Source organism: Ranitomeya imitator, chromosome 1 (genome assembly GCF_032444005.1).
Source record: "Ranitomeya imitator isolate aRanImi1 chromosome 1, aRanImi1.pri, whole genome shotgun sequence".
NCBI classification, from domain to species: Eukaryota; Metazoa; Chordata; class Amphibia; order Anura; family Dendrobatidae; genus Ranitomeya; species Ranitomeya imitator.
Window position 1 is genome coordinate 1,123,021,827 of NC_091282.1, and position 22,054 is coordinate 1,123,043,880.

The 22,054-nt window shown below is 43.0% G+C and overlaps 1 protein-coding gene across 1 annotated transcript in view; it reads right to left on the bottom strand.

Annotated features, from left to right (window-relative positions):
* Positions 1-22,054, bottom strand: part of TRMT9B (tRNA methyltransferase 9B (putative)) — a 94,690-nt gene that overhangs the window by 32,364 nt on the left and 40,272 nt on the right. Inside the window, exon 2 of the mRNA XM_069744435.1 lies at positions 6,582-6,736. Coding sequence (XP_069600536.1) covers positions 6,582-6,735 — 154 coding nt within the window. The 5' untranslated portion in view covers position 6,736. The remainder of the gene's footprint in view (positions 1-6,581; positions 6,737-22,054) is intronic.

The window sequence follows — 22,054 nt, forward strand, 5'->3', positions numbered from 1 at the left end:
CACTTCACAGGTGTGCCCTGTCAGGTTTAATAAGTGGGATTTCTTGCCTTATAAAAGGGGTTTGGACCATCAGTTGTGTTGTGCAGAAGTCTGGTGGATACACAGCTGATAGTCCTACTGAATAGACTGTAAGAATTTGTATTATGGCAAGAAAAAAGCAGCTAAGTAAAGAAAAATGAGTGGCCATCATTACTTTAAGAAATGAAGGTCAAACAGTCAAAAAAATTGGGAAAACTATGAAAGTGTCCCCAAGAGCAGTTGCAAAAACCATCAAGCACTACAAAGAAACTGGCTCACATGAGGACCGCCCCAGGAAAGGAAGACCAAGAGTCACCTCTGCTTCTGAGGATAAGTTTATCCGAGTCACCAGCCTCAGAAATCGCAGGTTAACAGCAGCTCAGATTAGAGACCAGGTCAATGCCACACAGAGTTCTAGCAGCAGACACATCTCTACAATAACTGTTAAGAGGAGACTTTGTGCAGCAGGCCTTCATGGTAAAATAGCTGCTAGGAAACCACTGCTAAGGACAGGCAATAAGCAGAAGAGACTTGTTTGGGCTAAAGAACACAAGGAATGGACATTAGACCAGTGGAAATCTGTGCTTTGGTCTGATGAGTCCACATTTGAGATCTTTGGTTCCAACCACCATGTCTTTGAGCGACGCAGAAAAGGTGAACGGATGGACTCTACATGCCTGGTTCCCACCGTGAAGCATGGAGGAGGAGGTGTGATGGTGTGGGGGTGCTTAGCTGGTTACACTGTTGAGGATTTATTCAAAATTGAAGGCATACTGGACCAGCATTGCTACCACAGCATCTTGCAGCGACATGCTATTCCATCCGGTTTGCGTTTAGTTGGACCATCATTTATTTTTCAACAGGACAATGACCCCAAACACACCTCCAGGCTGTATAAGGGCTATTTAACCAAGAAGGAGAGTGATTGGGTGCTACGCCAGATGACCTCGCCTCCACAGTCACCAGACCTGAACCCAATCAAGATGGTTTGGGGTGAGCTGGACCGCAGAGTGAAGGCAAAAGGGCCAACAAGTGCTAAGCATCTCTGGGAACTCCTTCAAGATTGTTGGAAGACCATTTCCGGTAACTACTTCTTGAAGCTCATCAAGAGAATGCCAAGAGTGTGCAAAGCAGTCATCAAAGCAAGAGGTGGCTACTTTGAGGAACCTAGAATATAAGACATATTTTCAGTTGTTTCACACTTTTTTGTTAAGTATATAATTCCACATGTGGTAATTCATAGTTTTGATGCCTTCAGTGTGAATGTACAATTTTCATAGTCATGAAAATACAGAAAAATCTTTAAATGAGAAGGTGTGTCCAAACTTTTGGTCTGTACTGTATATATATGAAATTATGTCCAATGTCCCTTTTTTTTCTCAGTTTTATTTGTGTTGTTCCAATGCACAAAAAGGAAATAAACATGTGTTTAACAAAATGTGTGTAACTGCAATAATTTTCTGGGAGAAATACATTTCTAGAACAATTTCAAGGGTGCTAACACTTTTGGCCATGGCTGTATATACAGTGCCTTGCGAAAATATTTGGCTCCCTAGAACTTTTCAACGTTTTCCCACATATCTTGCTTCAAACATAAAGATGCCAAATGTAAATTTTTGGTGAAGAATCAACAAGTGGAACACAATTGTGAAGTTGAACGAAATTTATTGGATATTTAAAATTTTTGTGGAAATTCAAAAACTGAAAAGTGGGGTGTTAGGAGTCGAGTTCCCGCTGCTGCACAGGGGGAATCTCGATCCACGTCTGCTGCAGTCTCCCATTCTACATCAGCCGCAGTGGAGCCTGCTCAGCGGAGACGTCAGTCCCAGCGTCTCACTCAGTGTGATACTGTGCAAAGGCTTACTGCTGCCTTTCCAGGCTCTGCTGTTGTAGCCTGCACTGGTCAGCGGCGAGCAGGCTTTTCTGGGACTAAGTCCTGCTTTGCACACACTGAGCATGCCCAGGGTAAGACCTCTCATTGGAGGTCAGGGGTCACATGCTCAAGTACTGCTGCACCTCCCATTTGTCCTCTAGGAAGGTCATGAAGTTGCTCTGGTATTGCAGCAACTTCCATTGGTTCCCTAGGAAGGTTCTGAAGCTGCTGCAGCTATAAAAGGTTTGCATGGCCGCACGGCCATGCGCTAGTATCACCTCATGTCATGAGCTTGTTATTTGTGGTCGCGCCTGTATGTATGTATTCAGGGACCCGGCTGAAATAAGCCCCTAGAATACCGGCACCTCCGGCAAGGATTTTTGAATGTATGTATTCAGGAACCCGGCTGAAATAAGCCCCTAGAATACCGGCACCTCCGGTGAGGAGTGTTTGTGTGCTTTTCTGGTGCGTGACCACTGACTGCCATCACATTGCCTTGTGCAGGCGTGTACTACGGAGGACATAGAATGAACTTCAATCCAATATTGCGGCCAGCATGCAGCCAGCGGGTAAGGAAAGGGTGAATCAAACACCCGAAAACTTCGCCCATATGACCGAAAACCGGTCCAGCCAAATTCAGGTGACAGGTTCCCTTTAATACTTTGTTGCGCCACCTTTTGCTGAGATTACAGCTGCAAGTCGCTTGTGGTCTGTCTCTATCAGTTTTGTACATTGATAGACTGAAATTCTTGCCCATTCTTCTTTGGCAAACAGCTCGAGCTCAGTGAGGTTTGATGGATATCGTTTGTGAACAGCAGTTTTCAGCTCTTTCCACAGATTCTCGATTGGATTGAGGTCTGGACTTTGACTTGGCCATTCTAACACCTGGATACGTTTATTTGTGAACCATTCCATTGTAGATTTTGCTTTATGTCTGGGATCATTGTCTTGTTGGAAGACAAATCTCCGTCCCAGTCTCAGATCTTTTGCAGACTCAAACAGGTTTTCTTCAAGAATGGTCCTGTATTTGGCTCCATCCATCTTCCCATCAATTTTAACCATCTTCGCTGTCCCTGCTGAAGAAAAGCAGGCCCAAACCATGATGCTGCCACCAGGATGTCTGACAGTGGGGATGGTGTGTTCAGGGTGATGAGCGGTGTTGCCTTTACCCCAAACATATCGTTTGGCATTGTTGTCAGACAGTTCGATTTTGGTTTCATCTGACCAGAGCACCTTCTTCCACATGTTTGGTGTGTCTCCCAGGTGACTTGTTGCAAACTTTAAACAACACTTTTTATGTATATCTTTGAGAAATGGCTTTCTTCTTGCCACTCTTCCATAAAGGCGAGATTTGTGCAGTGTACGACTGATTGTTGTCCTATGGACAGACTGTCCCACCTCAGCTGTAGATCTCTGTAGTTCATCCAGACTGATGATGGGCCTCTTGGCTGCAACTCTGATCAGTCTTCTCCTTGTTTGAGATGAAAGTTTAGAGGGATGGCCGGGTCTTGGTAGATTTGCAGTGGTATGATCCATTTCCATGTGATCGCTTGCACCGTGCTCCTTGGGATTTAAAGTTTTGGAATTCATTTTGTATCCAAATCTGGCTTTAAACTTCTCCACAACGGTATCACAGACCTGCCTGTTGTGTTCCTTGGTCTTCATGATGCTCTCTGTGCTTCAAACAGAACCCTGAGATTATCACAGAGCAGGTGCATTTATACAGAGACTTGATTACACACAGGTGATTATATTTATCATCATTAGGCATTTAGGACAACATTGGATCATTCAGAGATCCACAATGAACTTCTGGAGTGAGATGGCTGCACTGAAAGTAAAGGGGCCGAATAATATTGCACGCCCCACTGTTCAGTTTTTGAATTTCCCAAAAAATTTAAAATAACCAATAAATTTCATTCAACTTCACAAATGTGTTCCACTTGTTGTTGATTCTTTACCAAAAATTTACATTTGGTATCTTTATGTTTGAAGCATGATATGTGTATCCAGTTCAGATTACTAATACTGACCTACAAAGCCATCCATAACCTGTCTCATCCATATATCTCTGAACTAATCTCCCGATATCTTCCCTCACGTAATCTCCGGTCCTCCCAAGACCTCCTTCTCTCCTCCACACTTATTCGCTCCTCATCCAACCGCCTCCAAGACTTCTCCAGAATATCCCCCATACTCTGGAATTCTTTGCCCCAACACGTCCGACTATCAATCACATTCGGATCCTTCAGACGGAACCTGAAAACCCATCTCATCAGGAAAGCCTACAGCCTGCACTGACCCCGCTGCCTCCTCATCACTACCGAAGATACTGCCTCACCACCACCGGAGCTCCTGCAACCCTCAACCTATTGTCTCCTTCCCCATAATCCTGTAGAAAGTAAGCACACAAGGACAGGGTCCTCGCCCCTCTGTATCAGTCTGTCATTGTTAGTTTGTTTACTGTAAGTGATATCTGTAACTTGTATGTAACCCATTTTCATGTACAGCACCATGGAATCAATGGTGCTATATAAATAAATAATAATAATGGGAAAAGGTTGAAAAGTTCCATTAAGCCGAATACTTTCGCAAGGCACTGTATAACATGCTACATCTATGCGTTTGTGCTGTTGTATGCTGCAAAAGAGCAGACACGGAATCTATATGACGTCTGTTTGTCTCACTGTCATGAATGGCTCTGTCCTACGTTGTTTTTTAAGAATTCAGGTCAGAAGCCATCAAAGCACTGCTGAATGCACTGTTCCTAGGCTTGGAAAATCGGAAAAACATTGTTGCTTTTTTCCAAAAAACAGCACCGCTCCTCCCTACAGTTTTTGTGGTAGTACAACTGAATCCCATTCAGTTTAACGGAACGGGGCTGTAATATCAGATATAACCCACAGACAGGAGTGGCGCTATTTAAGGAGTCATGTTATTTATGATGAAAAAAACACTTTTAAAAGGGATTATACATAAAAACTCCTGGAAAAATTATATTTGAAATCCCCATAAATCGCACAGATTTTATGATACACTATCACACAAGGCTATGGATATTAAAGTTACAATTTCTCAAAACATAAAGTGCTTAAAGTCAATAAATAATAAGTCTGAAGTGCAGAACAGATAAAACTTCCAGACTACAAATCTCTGTGTATTCACTAGCAGGATCCTCGTTTCTGCACCTCTGAATTCTCCTTCCGCTCAGCGTTGTGTAAGAAGCGATCGCCCATTCTTCATGCAGCGTAAATCGTGCTCACTAAAGCGTCGGCTCAGCGCTGTCACACGTCGCAGCCTATTTTTACCTATTGTCTATTTCTGTCATTGTTCGGGAAGGCTGTTATTACTCAGTGCTCAGGTGGCTGCAACCAGAAAGTTGCCTGACAAGGTTTCTGAAGAAATATACACAACATTTGCGAAGAATTATTATCACACAAGAGGTCAATTAGTATTCAGCAGAAAAGCTATACAGCATGTATGAATTTCTGCGTGGGAGAAAATAGTGCAAAATATTTAAAAATGCCATATACATGACGTGGAAAACATGGCACAATTTATTAAGTAAGTTGAATATGTTTCTCTCTGCCATATAACTTAATGGCTGACTTACAATTACGTCTCTTTCCAAAAGTGTCAAAATAAGTGAATAATGTATTTACAGGACAAAATACATTTTGCCAATGTTAACTACATCACTTTTTAGCTCTGATCACATTTACTCAGTGGTTTCTGCTGAAAAAGAACAGGCTGATATATTTCAGGACTTTTCCTACAGTGCATACCACCAGCCTCCAAAGGACACCACTGAAGGTAGTGCCGAATTTCGTGCATGCAGGGCTATTCCTACTTAGAGCAGTTGTCCAGGATTAAGATACTATTGACCTATTTATGGGATAGGTCATCAATATTAGATCGGTAGGGGTCTGCTTTAGAAATATATTTTTAAGATTTATATTTAAAAATTGCTGATGTGCTCAATACTTATTTCACCCACTGTATATACACAAAAACTGCACTGCTGCACCTACCATACATATACACACAGCTCTGCTACATGCACAGTTGATACACACAGCTCTGTACATACACAAACATATGTTCCCTCCCCTGCCCTTCCCCGATCAGACAGATCAGTGTTGGGTAGGGAGAGAACCTTGCAGCTACACATTTCTCTCAATAATCTTCTCAATAATGGGGCACAGCACTGTATAAACACTTTGCACAATCAATTAGGCCAGAGGGTCTTTTAGTCCAAAAGCTACAGACCATTTTTTTTAAATATTTTACTTTGTTTGCAAGATTACACGAGTACCAGAGTAACAGTATTTTACTTTACAGCAGGCATGACTAACGTTGAAGTGTGTTGCTGACATGCTCTATGACCTGTGCAGAGGTCTCTGTAAGACAGCAGGAGCAAGTGGATCCCGAGTCTTCTCCTTCCAGCATTTATTGTAATTTTGGATGTGCAGAGACAAATAAAATTCTGCAACGAGCTGTTCTGTAACTCTTATTGATTTTGCACATTTTATGTTTAAGCATGATAATTAAAAAGTCTAAGATAAATTAAATAGTAGGAATAAAATGACTGAATTTGGAAAAGAAGATATAAAATTCCTTAAATTAGATGTGTTACAATAAATAGGTGGCATCAATTATTTTATATAACATTAAAATAAGAAATGCTTACCTATATCAACAACGAGACTGCCTGGCTTTTGCTCCAGCAGAAACTGTCGGACCTTTGGCCATGCTTTACTCTGCACCTCATTGAAGTATGGGGCTGTGCTCTCATACACACTGTGCACATGTTGATTCTCCAGCTGGGCGGCTTCATGGTCCATGCTGAAAAAGAGCAGTGACATTTAGTCATACCCACAATGGATAATACTTAATACATGGATTACTATGAGTTTTCTGATCAGGCTTGCCTATAATCCTTCACAATAGATGGCTGTGCTTGTCTGGCATGTAGACTTGGACAACCAAAGGGCTGGAAACAGTGTCGTACCTGCACCATGCTGCCGGTTACATCTTAGCATCTGAGTCTCGGTGCAGCAGGAGCGGTGACATCACCAGATCGTGTCTGCTGTGCAACACCTCAGTCAACATGCTGCACAGAACAGTCGAGAGCATCAGGTGCTATCAGAAACTGTGGGGCATCATACTGTGTGGGGGGCTGTGGGGACATAATACTGTGTGTTGGAATCTACTTGGACAACCCCTTCTCAATCACTATGTTCACCCCTAAAAAGAATAACAGCTATAATCACCCCGATGCAGGCGCCGTTCCAGCAGAGTCAGCAATAGCTCTCGTGGGGCTCTCACTTCCTCTTGATGTCTGATTTGTCCAAAAAGAGGGGGCAGTGAAGCAGCTGCTAATTGGCTGCAGGGCTCGTGTGACATAGAAATCTCAGACAAGCCTTGGGAGAGCCAGTGACGACACCACTGGAACGGCATCGACACTGGAGGTAAAGCAGTTATTTTATAAGAAGGGATTGAGTAGTGGTTTGACTTCTTGGATTTGGACTCCATAACAGTCACGGTCTCCACGTGGCCCCTTAGAAAATTAATTACCCACCCCTACTCTACAGAATTACCTAAAGTTGTCCCTGCTACTATTGGTCAACAATCTGAAGAAAGAATTCTAAGTAAAAGCTAGCTGGACTTCCTAAACCCTTTAGGAATAGTTTGGAAGGATGGTGGCAACTGAGGTCCTATTATCCAACATTAGTGCCTCACATCATTAATGCTCTCAGGACAACCATGTACATCCAAACTTATGTTACCATGTCTACAAGAAATCCTATCTGACCTTTCCGGCTGGAGCTGCGGCATGCAGACCAGAAGAGGACGTCATGGAATGAAGATGGGAGGCGCCGGAGCGGACCTAAGATACCCATTTGACCAGACCACAGCGGGACCGCCCCTAGGTGAGTATAATCTAACCTCTTTTTCTCCTCTTTCAGGATACATCGGCGGCTTATCTACAGCATTACAGAATGCTGTAGATAAGCCCCTGATGACGGTGAGCTTACCTCACCATCGATTTTGGGGGTGACAGGTTCCCTTTAAGGGGATCCTGCCACTTGATTCGTGACACCTGAACCACATCAGGAGTACGTAGTTTATGTAACTGGTCGGTTGAAAGGACGATTATTGTTTCCTTTTCATCACAATTGCCATTTACTTCTAAGAACACTAACTGTGCAGATCTCACTTCTTAATATCTTAAGAACATCTTAATATCCTGCAGAGGGTAAAGTGCCCCGCTGATCGGAAAACGAGTGATTTTCAATCTTTCAGTGTGTGATAAGATTTCATGGCGGTGGTTCTATTTCAGAAATATTTTTCATGTCTCTCTCTCACAGAGGATAACTGGACCAAGCCAGAGAAAAGGATTTCAATTTTTCATCTTACCTCATAGGGGGGTTTATAAGTACTGTACATGTAATAATTACCTACACAAATAGAGCAAAAACGTTCAAAGAATTCTTGCTGAATTTTTAAGCACTTGAGGACCTGGGAATTTCTCATTTTTGCACTTTAGGTTTTTTTCCCTCTTTTTCCTAGAGCCATACATTTTTTATTTTTATTCAACACTGCCTGATTTTTGCAAGACGAGATATAATTTTGAATGTCACCATTCATATCACCAATGTACTTTAAAATGGGGAAAAAATTCCAAATGTAGTAACATTGCAAAAACAAACCACAATTCTACAAACATTTGTTTTTAATTTAATAATAAATGACATGGTAACATGATTCTCCGGGTCAGTAAAATTACAAGGCTACAAAAATGTGCAATTTTTTTTATTATTTTAGTGGTGAAAAATAATATAATTTAAAAAAAAGTGTTTGTGTTACAATTTTCTGAGACCAGTAACTTTTTTATTTTACAATGATGAAGCTGTATAAGGGCTTGTTTTTGTACCCAGAACTGACATTTCGAATTTATGCTATCTTGGGGTACATATGACATTTTGATTTTTTACTGCATTTCTTGCAACAACCAAAAAATGGTAATTTCCATTTCCATGACGATACCAAATATGCTTGTTTTTCAATTTTTTTTAATGTCTTTATTTTTTTATTTAAACTTTTATATATTTGTTTTTATAAAGGTTTGTTTAAATTTTGTACTTTTCTTAGGGTATGTTTCCACGGTCAGGAAACGCTGAGTGTTTGACGCTGCGTAGAGCCGCAGCGTCAAACACGCAGCGTGCAGATGTTACAGCATAGTGGAGAGGATATCCTGAAATCCCGTCTCCACTATGCGTTAAAACAGGCAGGCGGCAGACCCGCGTAAACGGACATGCGGCGCGTCTTTTCAGAACGCATCATGTCTGCTTACAATGTGGCGATGCTCCGTCGCCGCACCGTAAGTTACCCATAGATAATCATTAGATGCGGTAAAACCACATCTAATGATTAGTCACATGCGTAGTAAGTGCGTAAACGCAGCTTACGACGCATGTCTCCTAATTTACGTGCAGGCTTACCTGTCCCACCGCCGGAAGTCCACGTCCACTGCAGTTCTCGCGATAACTTATCTTATTGTGAGAACTGCCATGCACATGACCGGGGGGTTATCTCCGGTCACTAGTCTGGTTCTCACGATTGTGAGAACGCTGCAGTGTAGGTGATCGCTGGAGAGTTATCTCCGGTCACTAGTCTGGTTCTCACGATCAGCTGATCAGCAAATTGTGAGAACGCTGCAGTGTAGGTGATCGCTGGAGAGTTATCTCCGGTGGTCATCTACAAGCTCTGCTATGCCTGGATGTCAGGCATCCAGATGTAGCAGAGCTGGACTCGTCGTGAGACACTCGTTATTAAGGACTGTGTCAGACACAGGGAGTATACTGTTGGTTTATTATTTTTATCTAGAAGACGAGGGCTTCACTTGGATTACCAGTACAATAACAATATGGTCAAAACTCTGTGGTGTTTTATTTCATAAAATACTTTATTCTGCATGTGAGTGTTTTATTAACCCTTTACCAAGTATAGAATTAGTAATGGTAGATTGACGCCTCTCCATTACTAAGCCAGCTTAATGTCACCTTACAAAGGTGACATTAACCCCTCATTACCCATATTCCACCGCCACTCGGGAGTGGAAAGAGAGAGGTTAAGCGCCGGAATTGGTGCATCTTACAGATGTGCCATTTCTGGGGCGGCTGGGAGCTGGTATTTGTAGCCAGGGGGTGGCCAATATCCATGGCCCCTCTCTATTTTATGAATATCAGCCCCCAGCTGTCTGTGTAGCCTTTCTGGCTATAAATTACAGACGGACCCCACGTCATTTTTTTTGTGGGGGGGGTCCCCCTATTTTAATAGTCAGTAAAGGCTAAATATACAGCTGTGGACTGATATTCATAGCCTGGGAAGATCCATGGGTATTAACCCCTTCCCAGGCTACAAACATCGGTCCCCCAGTCGCTGGTTTTCCCTCTTTGGTGCAGAAAATTGTGCGGGAGCCCACGCCATTTTATTTTTCTATTTTTTTTTTTTTAAATTAAGCAGATATTGCTTTTAAGGCCGGGGTAAGTCTCGCATCTTAATACCCGGCACTGCCGCCGGCACTCAGGAGCGGAGCGTGCGGCCGCATAGGAATACATGCAACAGCACACTCTGCTCCAGAGTGCCGTCGTCAGTGCCAGGTATTAAGATGCGAGACTCGTCCGAGTTTCTCGCATGTGTGATCCCGGCCTAACTCTTTATGTTCCATTTTATTATATTTATTACTAAACATCGGGCTTGGTATTATCTATCTATCTATCATCTATCTATCTATTATCTATCTATCGTATCTATCTATTTATTTATCTATCTATAATTATCTATCATCTATCTATCATATCTATCTATTATCTATCTATTTATCTATCTATTATCTATCATCTATCATATCTATGTATTTATCTATTATCTATCATCTATCATATCTATCTATCTATCTATCTATCGTATCTATCTATCATCTATCGTATCTATCTATCTATCGTATCTATCTATCATCTATCGATATACTGTATCTATCTAGCTATCGATAGATATATCTATCAATAGATATATTTATAGATAGATAATAGATAGATACAATAGATACAGTAGATACAATATAGATACGATAGATAGATACAATAGATCTATCTATTATCTATCTATCTATCCCATATCTATCTATCAGTCTGTGTGTGTAAACATTATTCCTCAATGGAGTATGTAAATGAAGAGGTTAGACAAGAAAAGACATCACAATTCTTTTTTTTTGGTATATCTTTATTTAGCTTACAAAAACACACACAAATCCGCATGAAAAACGCATGTAAAAACTCATCAAAAACACAGGTGACCTGCCTGTGACCTCAGGTGCAGATTTGGTATAGATTTTACCTGCGTCAAATCCTGAGCAAATCTTGATGCAATCCTGACCGTGGAAATATACCCTTAGGGCAGGGGTGTCAAACTGCATTCCTCGAGGGCCGCAAACCATGCGTGTTTTCAAGATTTCCTTAGCTTTGCACAAGGTGCTGTAATCATTATGTGTGTAGGTGATTAAATTATCACCTCTGCAGTACAAGGAAATCCTGAAAACATGACCTGTTTGCAGCCCTTGAGGATTGCAGTTTGACACCCATGCCTTAGGGCATTCAGGAAACGCTGCGGCTCAAAAATGCAGCATCCAGATGTTACAGCATAGTGGAGGGGATTTCATGAAATCCCGTCTCCACTATGCATTAAAAGACGCATGCGGCAGACCCGCGAAAACGCACATGCGGCGCGTCTATTAAGAACGCAGCATGTCCTTACATTGCAGAAACAACGCAAGGACAACACAGGTGACCTGCCAGTGACCTCAGGTGCAGATTTGGTCAGGATTTTACCTGCATAAAATCCTGACCAAATCCTGATGCAATCCTGAACGTGGACACATACCCTTAGAGACCTGGGATGAAAATGTTCTTCATAGGTCGTTAAGAGGTTAAAGTCACGTTTTGTTGTTGATGCTTTGCTGTTACTTGGAAATTATCAAAGTGTTGCACAATGTGTGATAGATCTGGCAAATTTTAAGATATTAAACTTCTGTGTTGAAATGTTAATATGCCACTTCCTTATTGTAACAAGTTTCTAGAAACTCATTTGCATAGAACATAGAATACTGTGTCTACTTTGAAAAAAAAATAGAAAAGCCTAGAATTGCAAAAAGTCACAATTATTTAGAAAAAAAATGGTTTGTGCAAATTTTTTTCATTGTAGAAAACCAACATAAAAAGCTTTGATAATTTATTGTCAAGCAAACTGGCATACAAAACAGTAGCAGCTGTGGAAAAGTAGTAGCTCTTGACATGCCACTGAAGACCATAATAGGCTGAGGCCTAAAGGGGTACAAATCATGAGAACAAAAGGCTGCTATCATATTTTGCCCTCAGACAGACTAACAAAAATTTTTATTTAGGGTGAAATAGCTCTTAGGCCGGTTTCACATGTCCTGATATTTCCCGTACCGGTAAACATGGTATATCCGTGTCTGTGTGAAACATCGATGTGGCACACGTGCAGCAGGCCGTGTGCCACCCGTGTGCCACATCAGGACCACAGGGACTGCTGCGGAGGAAGCAGCGCTACAGTAAGAGCTATCGCCCTGCGTGTGGTGCTGAAGTCAGCTGTCATCCGTCCTCCACTGCTCGGCGGCGAGGGGAGAAGGGGAGAGGGGTTGAAAGAAAAACTGGCATGGGGTGCCCCCTATATTTTACAACCAACCTGGCAAAACTCACAGGTGCAGGCTGCTATTCTCAGGCTGGTAAAGGGCCATGGATATGGCCCCCCAGCCTAAAAACAGCAGCCCGCAGCTGCCCAGAAAAGGCACATCTATTAGATGCGCCAATTCTGGAGCTTTGCCCGATTCTTCCCACTGCCCTGTAGTGGTGGCATATGGGGTGACATATGGGGTAATGAGGGGTTAATGTCACCTTCCTATTGTAAGGTGACATTAAGCCCGGCTTAGTAATGGAGAGGTGTCAATAAGACACCTATCCATTACTAATCCTACAGTTGTTAAATGGTTAATAAAACACACACAATAAGAAAAAAGTCTTTTAATTAAATAAAACAATACACACAGTTTTTCTATCTTTATTCTTCTGCCATTCCAAGCGAAGCCATCGTTCTCATGTAATAAGTCATAAGATAAAAAAACAAAAATATACCTATACCTGTCCGTCAAACAGCAAGTTCGAAGCAGTAATCCAAATCTAGGGGAATTTACAGTTTACAACCGGGAGCGCTGCTCATGGTCATAGTGACCCGAACAGACTTTTTGCGGCCCTGTAGATTTTTTTCTGTAAGTCTATAAAACTTGAGACTCCTTGACTTTTCCTCATTTGGGGGGACCTACCTATGAGTATTTTTTTTTTTTTTTCGTTTACTTTTTGCTACACGCAAAAAGTTACACTTGTTGTGTTCGGGTCATAGTGACCCGACATCGTTTTTTACAGCTGTGAGGCCATATTTTCAGTGAAATAAAGGAGTTATAACCTCAGTTGGGTCTATTTATTGCATCTACTATTGTATATCAATTGATTTATTTCCTAAATTATTTCAATGGGGTCGTACACGAGCTCTACCGGGGGTATGCATTGAGATCTGCGCACCATAAAAATGGTTTTATATTGATTATTTTTGGTGCGCAGTCTATTCTAAAATGTAGAGTGCATCCGGAGAGATCACTAGGTGTGCACTACACGTGTATATTATGCGCAGAACGGACTGCTCAGAACGCGCTGTCTAAGACGTTTTTTTTTTGTAAAGCTGAGCTGTAAAGTCTTGCAAATAATTTTCTTTTGCTAAGTAAGTCTGTCTTCCTGGCTTATCTGCTTGTTTTCAGAAGGGTTCTTATCTTCTCTGCTCTTATCAGTACACATATGCTAGCCCAGACATGTTACCTTTCAGTTTCTTTGGAGAGCAGCTGTGTGCTTCTACCCCCATGGCCTCTTCCGGCATCAAAAGAAAAAGATGCAGCTATTGCCCTTCTACTTGTGACAACAAGACAAGTATAACATGTTCTGGCTGTAAAACATTTCTATGGAAAAATCATGTGTATTGTTTTTCATGCAAGAATCCGTAAATTTATATGATCATGTAAATATATTCACATTGTAATGTTTATTATCTTTAATTTTTTATCACAAAATGTTTGATTTGATTGTTTTGTTTGTTTTTTACAAAATATGTGTAGTTTTCTATTTTCCTTTTGCTCATTGGATGGATCTGTTTTTTCAGAATAAAAACAAAAAAAAAGATTTCTAGTTCATTTTACTTTTTTTTTTACTACCAAACATGTTCACAAACAGTCTAGTAAGCAAAAAGTATAAAAAAAATGGAGTTAGAGTGTCTAAAATCAAGGTTTAATAAGCCGGGTCACTACAAGTGTATAGTAACATAGTAACATAGTAACATAGTTAGTAAGGCCGAAAAAAGACATTTGTCCATCCAGTTCAGCCTATATTCCATCATAATAAATACCCAGTAAATGCCAACAAAACAGCAGGGTTAAGCTTGTCAAGCTTAAAGGGCCACTGTCACCCCCTCCAGCCGTTATAAACTAAAAGAGCCACCTTGTGCAGCAGTAATGCTGCATTCTAACAAGGTGGCTCTTTTAGTTCTTGGTGCAGTTATTGCCAAAATAAAGTGTTTTATAATTTCGCCAAAATACCTATCTTTAGACAGGGAGGCAGGTCTTAACCCCCCTGCTGCAAACGCCACACTGCCGTCACTCAAATCTTCTTTGGCACCGGGCGCCGCCCCTCCGCGCTGTTTTCCAATTAAATCCGGTGCCTGCGCTGTTTAGTACTGGCTGGGGCAGGCGCAGTGACCTCTGGCCGTCTGACCTCACATGCAGTCTTGCAGACTGCGCCTCTGCGGCCGCCCTGCCTATGAATCCCAGCCCCGCACTGTGCATAATGCATAACATACTGTGGGGCTGGGATTCACTAGCTGGGTTGCCGCACAGGAGCAGTCTGCAAGACTGCATGTGAGGTCAGACGGCCAGAGCTCACTGCGCCTGCCCCAGCCAATACTAAACAGCGCAGGCTCCGGATTTCTGTTGGAAAACAGCGCGGAGGGGCGGCGCCCAGCGCCGAAGAAGATTTGAGTGACGGCAGTGTGGCGTCTGCAGCAGGGGGGTTAAGACCTGCCTCCCTGTCTAAAGACAGGTATTTTGGCAAAATTATAAAAAGCTTTGTTTTGGAAATAACTGCACCAAGAACTAAAAGAGCCACCTTGTTAGAATGCAGCATTACTGCTGCACAAGGTGGCTATTTTAGTTTATAACGGCTGGAGGGGGTGACAGAGTCCCTTTAATTTACTTTATAATAATAGTTAGGCATTGAAAACTGGGGGTCATTTGGCTAAAGTTGTGGGGGGGTAGGGCTGGCTCAAGATTTTTGTCGGCCCAGGAAACGCGGAATACGTCACAGCGGTGGAGCAGGGAGAGGTAAGTATTTCAACTTTGCAAGTGCTGTGATCCTGAGCAAGCAGGGGGGGCCCACTCATTGGCGATGGCACTGGCACATGGCCCCTCATAGTACGGTGGTGTGTTTAACAGCGGGTGGCGCCTCCCACTGGCAGAGACACTTTTGCGTACTTTGAAGGGCCCTGTGCCAGTGACGTCGCCAATGTGTATGCCCCTCACCTGATGAAGGAACCTGCACTTTCATCTGCACCTTCCTCTTTGTCCCCGTGTAAGGTGGTATAGTATGCGGGAAGGGGAACCTGACTTTCAGCAGGGTCAGATTCTGGCTGTGTAGAGTGCAAGGGGAATGTAGTGGTCTGGGTCAATGTACCAGCAGACTCATCTAGCAGTGGCTGGGCAATGGGCAGGATGAGGAGGAAACACAGATATAGGCCCAAATAATAAAGTAGGCTAAATGCAGTTCAAATGTGGTAACAGGACTAAACAGGCAGCATTGCTTTGATCAGTGGAGGAAAACTGTAATGAGTGGCAGACACAGTTAGTAGGCCCAAATAATAAAGTAGGCTAAATGCAGTTCAAATGTGGCAACAGGACTAAACAGGCGGCATTGCTTTGTTCAGTGGAGGACAACTGTAATGAGTGGCAGCCAGACACAGTTAGTAGGTCCAAATAATAAAGTAGGCTAAATGCAATTCAAAATTGGTAACAAGACTAAACAGGCGGCATTGCTTTGTTCAGTGGAGGACAACTGTAATGAGTGGCAGCCAGACACAGTTAGTAGGCCCAAATAATAAAGTAGGCTAAATGCAGTTCAAAATTGGTAACAGGACTAAACAGGCGGCATTGCTTTGTTCAGCGGAGGACGACTCTAATGAGTGGCAGCCAGACACAGTTAGTAGGCCCAAAAAATAAAGTGGGCTAAATGTCTGCCAAAAAATTGTTCATAAATAAACAGGTGGCACAGCTAGGTACAGGGGTGGGCTCCTCTGCTGAGTAGCAGACAGTGGTAGTAGGCGCAAAGTATTAACTGGTCTAAATGGAGGCCAGGGCCCAACAAATTAGCATTGGCAGTGCCATTGAAGGATTTAACAGCACAGACTACACAGTGGTGGAGCAGGGAGAGGTAAGTGGTAGAGCACTGTTCGAGCTGGGGGGAACACTCTCTTGTGGGCGGCGGTACTGGCACAGGGCCCCTCATATTACGACGGTGTGTCTGACGTTGGTTGTGCACCACCACTGTTAGAGACACTTCATTGTACTATGAGGGACCCTGTGCCAGTGCCGTCGCCCAAGAGTGGGCCCACCCACCTGTCCAGGCAAACGACACTCGCACGGGTGCTTACGCCAGGTGGTGACCACGGCCCTGTGGGGGGAGTCAGCCCATTTAGGGAGGTATAAAAATGGCCTATGGTAGACATTCAGCAGCTGCAAATGGAGGAATTGGAGAAGTCAGTAAGAGGAGGCCAAAAGCAAGACATTTTTCAGGCAAGCTACGTGTCAGCAGGGGAAGGTGGGGCAAAATAATTTGAAATCCATGATTGGTTCATTTTAATGAAGGTTAGATCATCAACATTTCGGGTAGCCAGACGACTCCTTCTTTCGGTCAGTATTGAACCAGCATCACTGAATACTCTTTCTGATAGCACACTAGCAGCAAGGCAAGCGAGCTCCTGTAATACATACTCTGCCAATTCAGGCCAGGTGTCTATTTTTGATGTCCAGTAATCAAAGGGGAATGACCGGTGAGGGAGAACATCGATAAGGGAGCAAAAGTAGTTGGTAACCATACTGGACAAATGCTGTCTCCTGTCACTTTGAATCGATGCAGCAGTATCTGTCGTGTCAGCGGTCATTGCGAAATCACTCCACAACCTGGTCATAAAACCCCTCTGTCCAACGCCACTTCGTATTTGTGCACCTCTAACACCTCTGCCATGTTGCCCCCTATGGCTCGTGTGAGAACCATCACCGCCGCTGTGTGCTGGGAATGCCTGAACTAAACAAGAGTTGCTTGTTTGGTAGCCAATATGTGCTCAAGGTTCTCATGTGGCATGATATTTGTAATTTTCCTTTATATCGTGGATCCAGGAGGCAGGCCAACCAGTAATCGTCATTGGTCATCATTTTGATAATGCGGGGGTCACATTTTTAGGATAGGCAAGGCATACTCAGCCATGTGGGCCAATGTTCCAGGTGTCAATTCACTGCTTGTGCAGGGTTGAGGAGCACTTTCTTGCAAATCAACATCAGTTGTGTCCCGCAAAAACCCTGCACCTGACCTTGCAACGCCACCAGTTTGTATTACCCCCTGAGAAGCATCCTCCTTCCATAAATATTCATCCCCATCATCCTCCTCCTTCTCCTCTTCGTCCGCCACCTCATCCAGGAGAGTTCCCTGAGCAGACAATGGCTGACTGTCATCAAGGCTTCCCTCCTCCTCGGCTTCAGGCGCCTGCTCCTTAATGTGCATCAAACTTTGCATCAGCAGACGCATTAGGGGGATGCTCATGCTTATAATGGCGTCGTCTGCAGTTACCAGCCGTGTGCATTCCTCAAAACACTGAAGGACTTGTCAGAGGTCTTGCAGCTTCGACCAGTGCACATCAGACAACTCCATGTCTGCCATCCAAGTGCCTGCCCGTGTAGTGTGTATCCTCCCACAAATTAATTACAGCCCGCCTCTGTTCGCAAAGCCTCTGAAGCATGTGCAGTGTTGAGTTCCACCTTGTTGCAATGTCGATTATTAGGCAGTGCTGGGGGAGATTCAGCGATCGCTGATGGTTCAGCATACGGCTGGAGTGTACGGGCGACCGGTGGATGTGCGAGCAAAGTCTTCGCACCTTCAGGAGCAGGGCTGGTAACTCCGGATAATTTTTTAAGAAGCACTGCACCACCAGGTTCAAGGTGTGAGCCAGGCAAGGTATGTGTTTCAGTTCTGAAAGGGCTATGGCAGCCATAAACTTCCTTCCGTTATCACTGACTACCTTGCCTGCCTCAAGATGTACACTGCCCAGCCATGACTGAGTTTGTTGCTGCAAGTACTCTGCCAGTACTTCCACGGTGTGTCTGTTGTCGCCCAAACACTTCATTTGTAGCACAGCCTGCTGACGCTTACCACTAGCTGTTCAATAATGGGACACCTCGTGTGCAACACTGGCAGCTGCGGATGGAGTGGTCGTTTGACTGCACTCTGTGGACGAGCTTTTGCTTCTGGAGGAGGAGGAGGGGTGGCGAACGCCTACAGCCAACTGTTTCCTAGACTGTGGGCTATGGCTGTCCCCTGTGGACCCTGCATCCACCACATTAACCCAGTGCGCCGTGATGGACACGTAACGTCCCTGGCCATGCCTACTGGTCCATGCATCTGTTGTGAGGTGCACCTTTCCACTGAATGATTGCCTCAGTGCATGGACAATGCAATCTTTGACATGCTGGTGGAGGGCTGGGATGGCTTTTCTCGCAAAGAAGTGCCGACTGGGTAGGTCATAGCATGGTACTGCGTAGGCCATCAGGTCTTTGAAAGCTTCGCTTTCAACCAACCGGTAGGGCATAATCTCTAACGAGATTAGTATAGCAATGTGGGCGTTCAAACCCTGTGTACACGGATGAGAGGATGAGTACTTTTTCTAACGAGAGTCTCTTGTAGGGTGAGCTGGACTGGAAATCTGCATATGGTGGAACTAGCAGTGTTGGTGGTGGACATGGCAGATTGAGAGAGGGTTGGTGATGGTATTCTTGATGTTGGCCTACATACAGTGTTTCCTACCAATAACCTTGTGATTCCCTGACTGCTTTGGCCTTGCGACGATACCTCCACATTTGCTGCTGGTGGTGTCCTAACCGGTGGGCTTACAGTGAGGGAAGCAATGTAGCGTTGCTGACTACCTTCATTCTGAGCAGGTGCACCAACGGTACGGGACGTTTGGTAGTTAGTCCAGGCTTGCAAGTGCATGCTGGTTAAATGTCTAAGCATGCACGTTGTATTTAACCCTCCGTCACATACAATATTCGGACTAACGAGTTCACATACAATGTGCCTGTCAGGCGCCTGCTGGAAAAATACCTATAATATCTAATGTTTGCAATTTCAGTGCTCTAAAAGTGATCAGTGACCTTCATATGGATGTAATAAAAGAGACTACACATAATCAGTTGCAAAAAAAAACATTTACTTAACATAAAACTAATAACTATGAAATACAAACTTTTCAAAACTCCCGCCAAATAGTCCCCAGTTCGACTCTCTCAAAAAAATGTACAAAGAAAATTTTTGAACACAAACTTAATTTTAAGGTACCTTAAGTACTATTAAAAACATATTCAATCAGAAGTAGATGCTGAGGTTTCCCCAGAAAAGTCACACTTGCAGAGCAAATAGCAAGAATTACACACCATTTTTGCATGTGTCAGGCAAATTGCTTTATGACATTTGAGACATTCATAATGTGAAAGCCTTCTGGTTCCGCTTTCCGTTTGGCATGTGGTGCATCTCCTTCTTTTGTGAGGTGGTGCAGATGGTGACTTTTCACCATCATCTTCTGGGCGGAACCTTTTGAGCTGAACTTGAAGGCGAGAGGGGATACCGATTGTTTTCACGCTTCTCCTGCGTAGCTCTCCAAGTACTAGTTCATGGGCCAATTTTTTCAGATACAATCGTCTACGGAGTGGTTCAAGCTTGTTTTCAAGATAAATTACTTGTGAATTTATACCACCCAAATTCAACATAGCAAAAAATATGACCATTGGCCAGCGTTTGATGTTTCTGCTGACGTTGAAAGTGGAGCACATCTGATCTGCTGTATCCACACCCCCTTTGGTCGCATTGTAAAATGTAATTATCTCCGGGTTTTTTTCTGCCCCAGTCCCAGGATCGATGGCAGCATCATCATGAAGTGTTGATAGAAGAAGTACGATTTTTTTGGCATGTGGTACATAGGAAACTAAAGCCTTTCCATTATGGAATGCAAACATACTGCTGTACTGTTGTCTCTCTTTCACACTTACAAACTGTGGCGGCAATTCCCTTTTGTTTTTTCTTACAGTTCCCACATATGACAGCTTCTGAATTTTCAGATAATCAATCAGATCACAACTTGTAAACCAATTGTCAGCTGTAATATTGCGACCCGATCCAAATAAGGGTTCAGCCAGTCTTTTTACAACATTAATGGGTTTGTTGCTCACACAGTAAGGACCTTCTGGTTGTTTTCCTGCATAAACTTCCAGGTTGTAAGTGTAGGTCTTACTGGCATCAACAAGGGCATAAATTTTTATTCCATATTTGTTTGGCTTTGATGGAATATATTGACGAAAGGCACATCTACCACGAAAACCAGGGAGCATTTCGTCAATAGTGAGATTCTCTCCAGGGTAATAACTTTGTTTACAGTTTACAACAAATCTTTGAAATATATCACGAATTGGAGCAAGTCGGTCATGTGTTTTGCGTTCGGTTCGGGTAGTTCTGTCGTCAAACCGAAGGCAACGAATTAGAATCTTGAATCTGTTTATGGACATAACAAGGCTAAATTTTTCAACTCCATCCCCATCTTTACCCCAAAGTTCCTCCAAACTTTGTCTATTTGCCCTATAAGCTCCTGCAAGGTACAGTAATCCAAAAAAAGCACGCAGTTCTATTTCATCTGTGGGCTTGATGGTTCTGTTGCAGATGTACTTGTCCTTTATAATGTCTATATATTGGTTGGTATATGTGACAATAGAGTCCAGAATGTCATCTGTAAATATACTATTCCAGCATTCAACTGCAGTTTTTGCATTACATACAGTTCCTATTACTGCAGGAAGGTGAGTAATAATGTTTAAAGGTTCCCTACGTTTTTTCTGGAATGGCTTCTTGTTCCATTTAGTATTTTTATCTTTTCCAATATAATATGATCCAACTTCTTCATCCTCACCACTGTCACCATCTTGCTCTGTTTCAGAATCCAGGACACATTCTTCCACCTCATCATGAGAATCAATCTCACTTTCCTCTCCTAAATCCTCATTCAGTGTGAGGTCTCTATCATCTAACAGCATGTTTGTTACTTCCTCAACATCAAGTTGTTTGGATAAATTGTACATTTTCCTCTCCATTTCAGCAGATAATCTGAAGCAAGAGAAGGAATATGTTAGGGAACTACTGTATATGCCTGAGCAGCACACTTTCTTTTATAAAATCTCCCTTATTTCTATGAAATATCCTCACATTTTGTGCTATACATTCATAAAACAAGCTAAATAAACTATTGTGATGAATAAAAACATAAAATACCAACCTTACTGAATGTGACGTATTCACATACAATGAGCCTGAGAGATCTGTGCAGCTATATCCTCTCCCCTGAAGCTCTGAAATCCAACTGTGATATCAGGTTTCACAGACCTTCAAGAGACAGGAGACTACCTGGAGGGAGGGGGTTTCCTCACAATCTGGTGAGGAAGGAGAAATGAAAGTAAAAGAGAAGCGCCTGTCAGATCAGTTGTATGTGACGGAGGGTTAAGTTTTGAAGATTCTTCCCTCTGCTAAAGGTCTTTGAGCATTTCTTACAGATTTTTGACTGATCATTCGGATCTTGGTTAAAAAATTGCCACACTACACTCTTCCTACTATGGAATACCTTTTCAGGCATAGCACGCTGTGCTACTTTTGCCGGATGGCCACGCTATCCTAAAACTGTTTT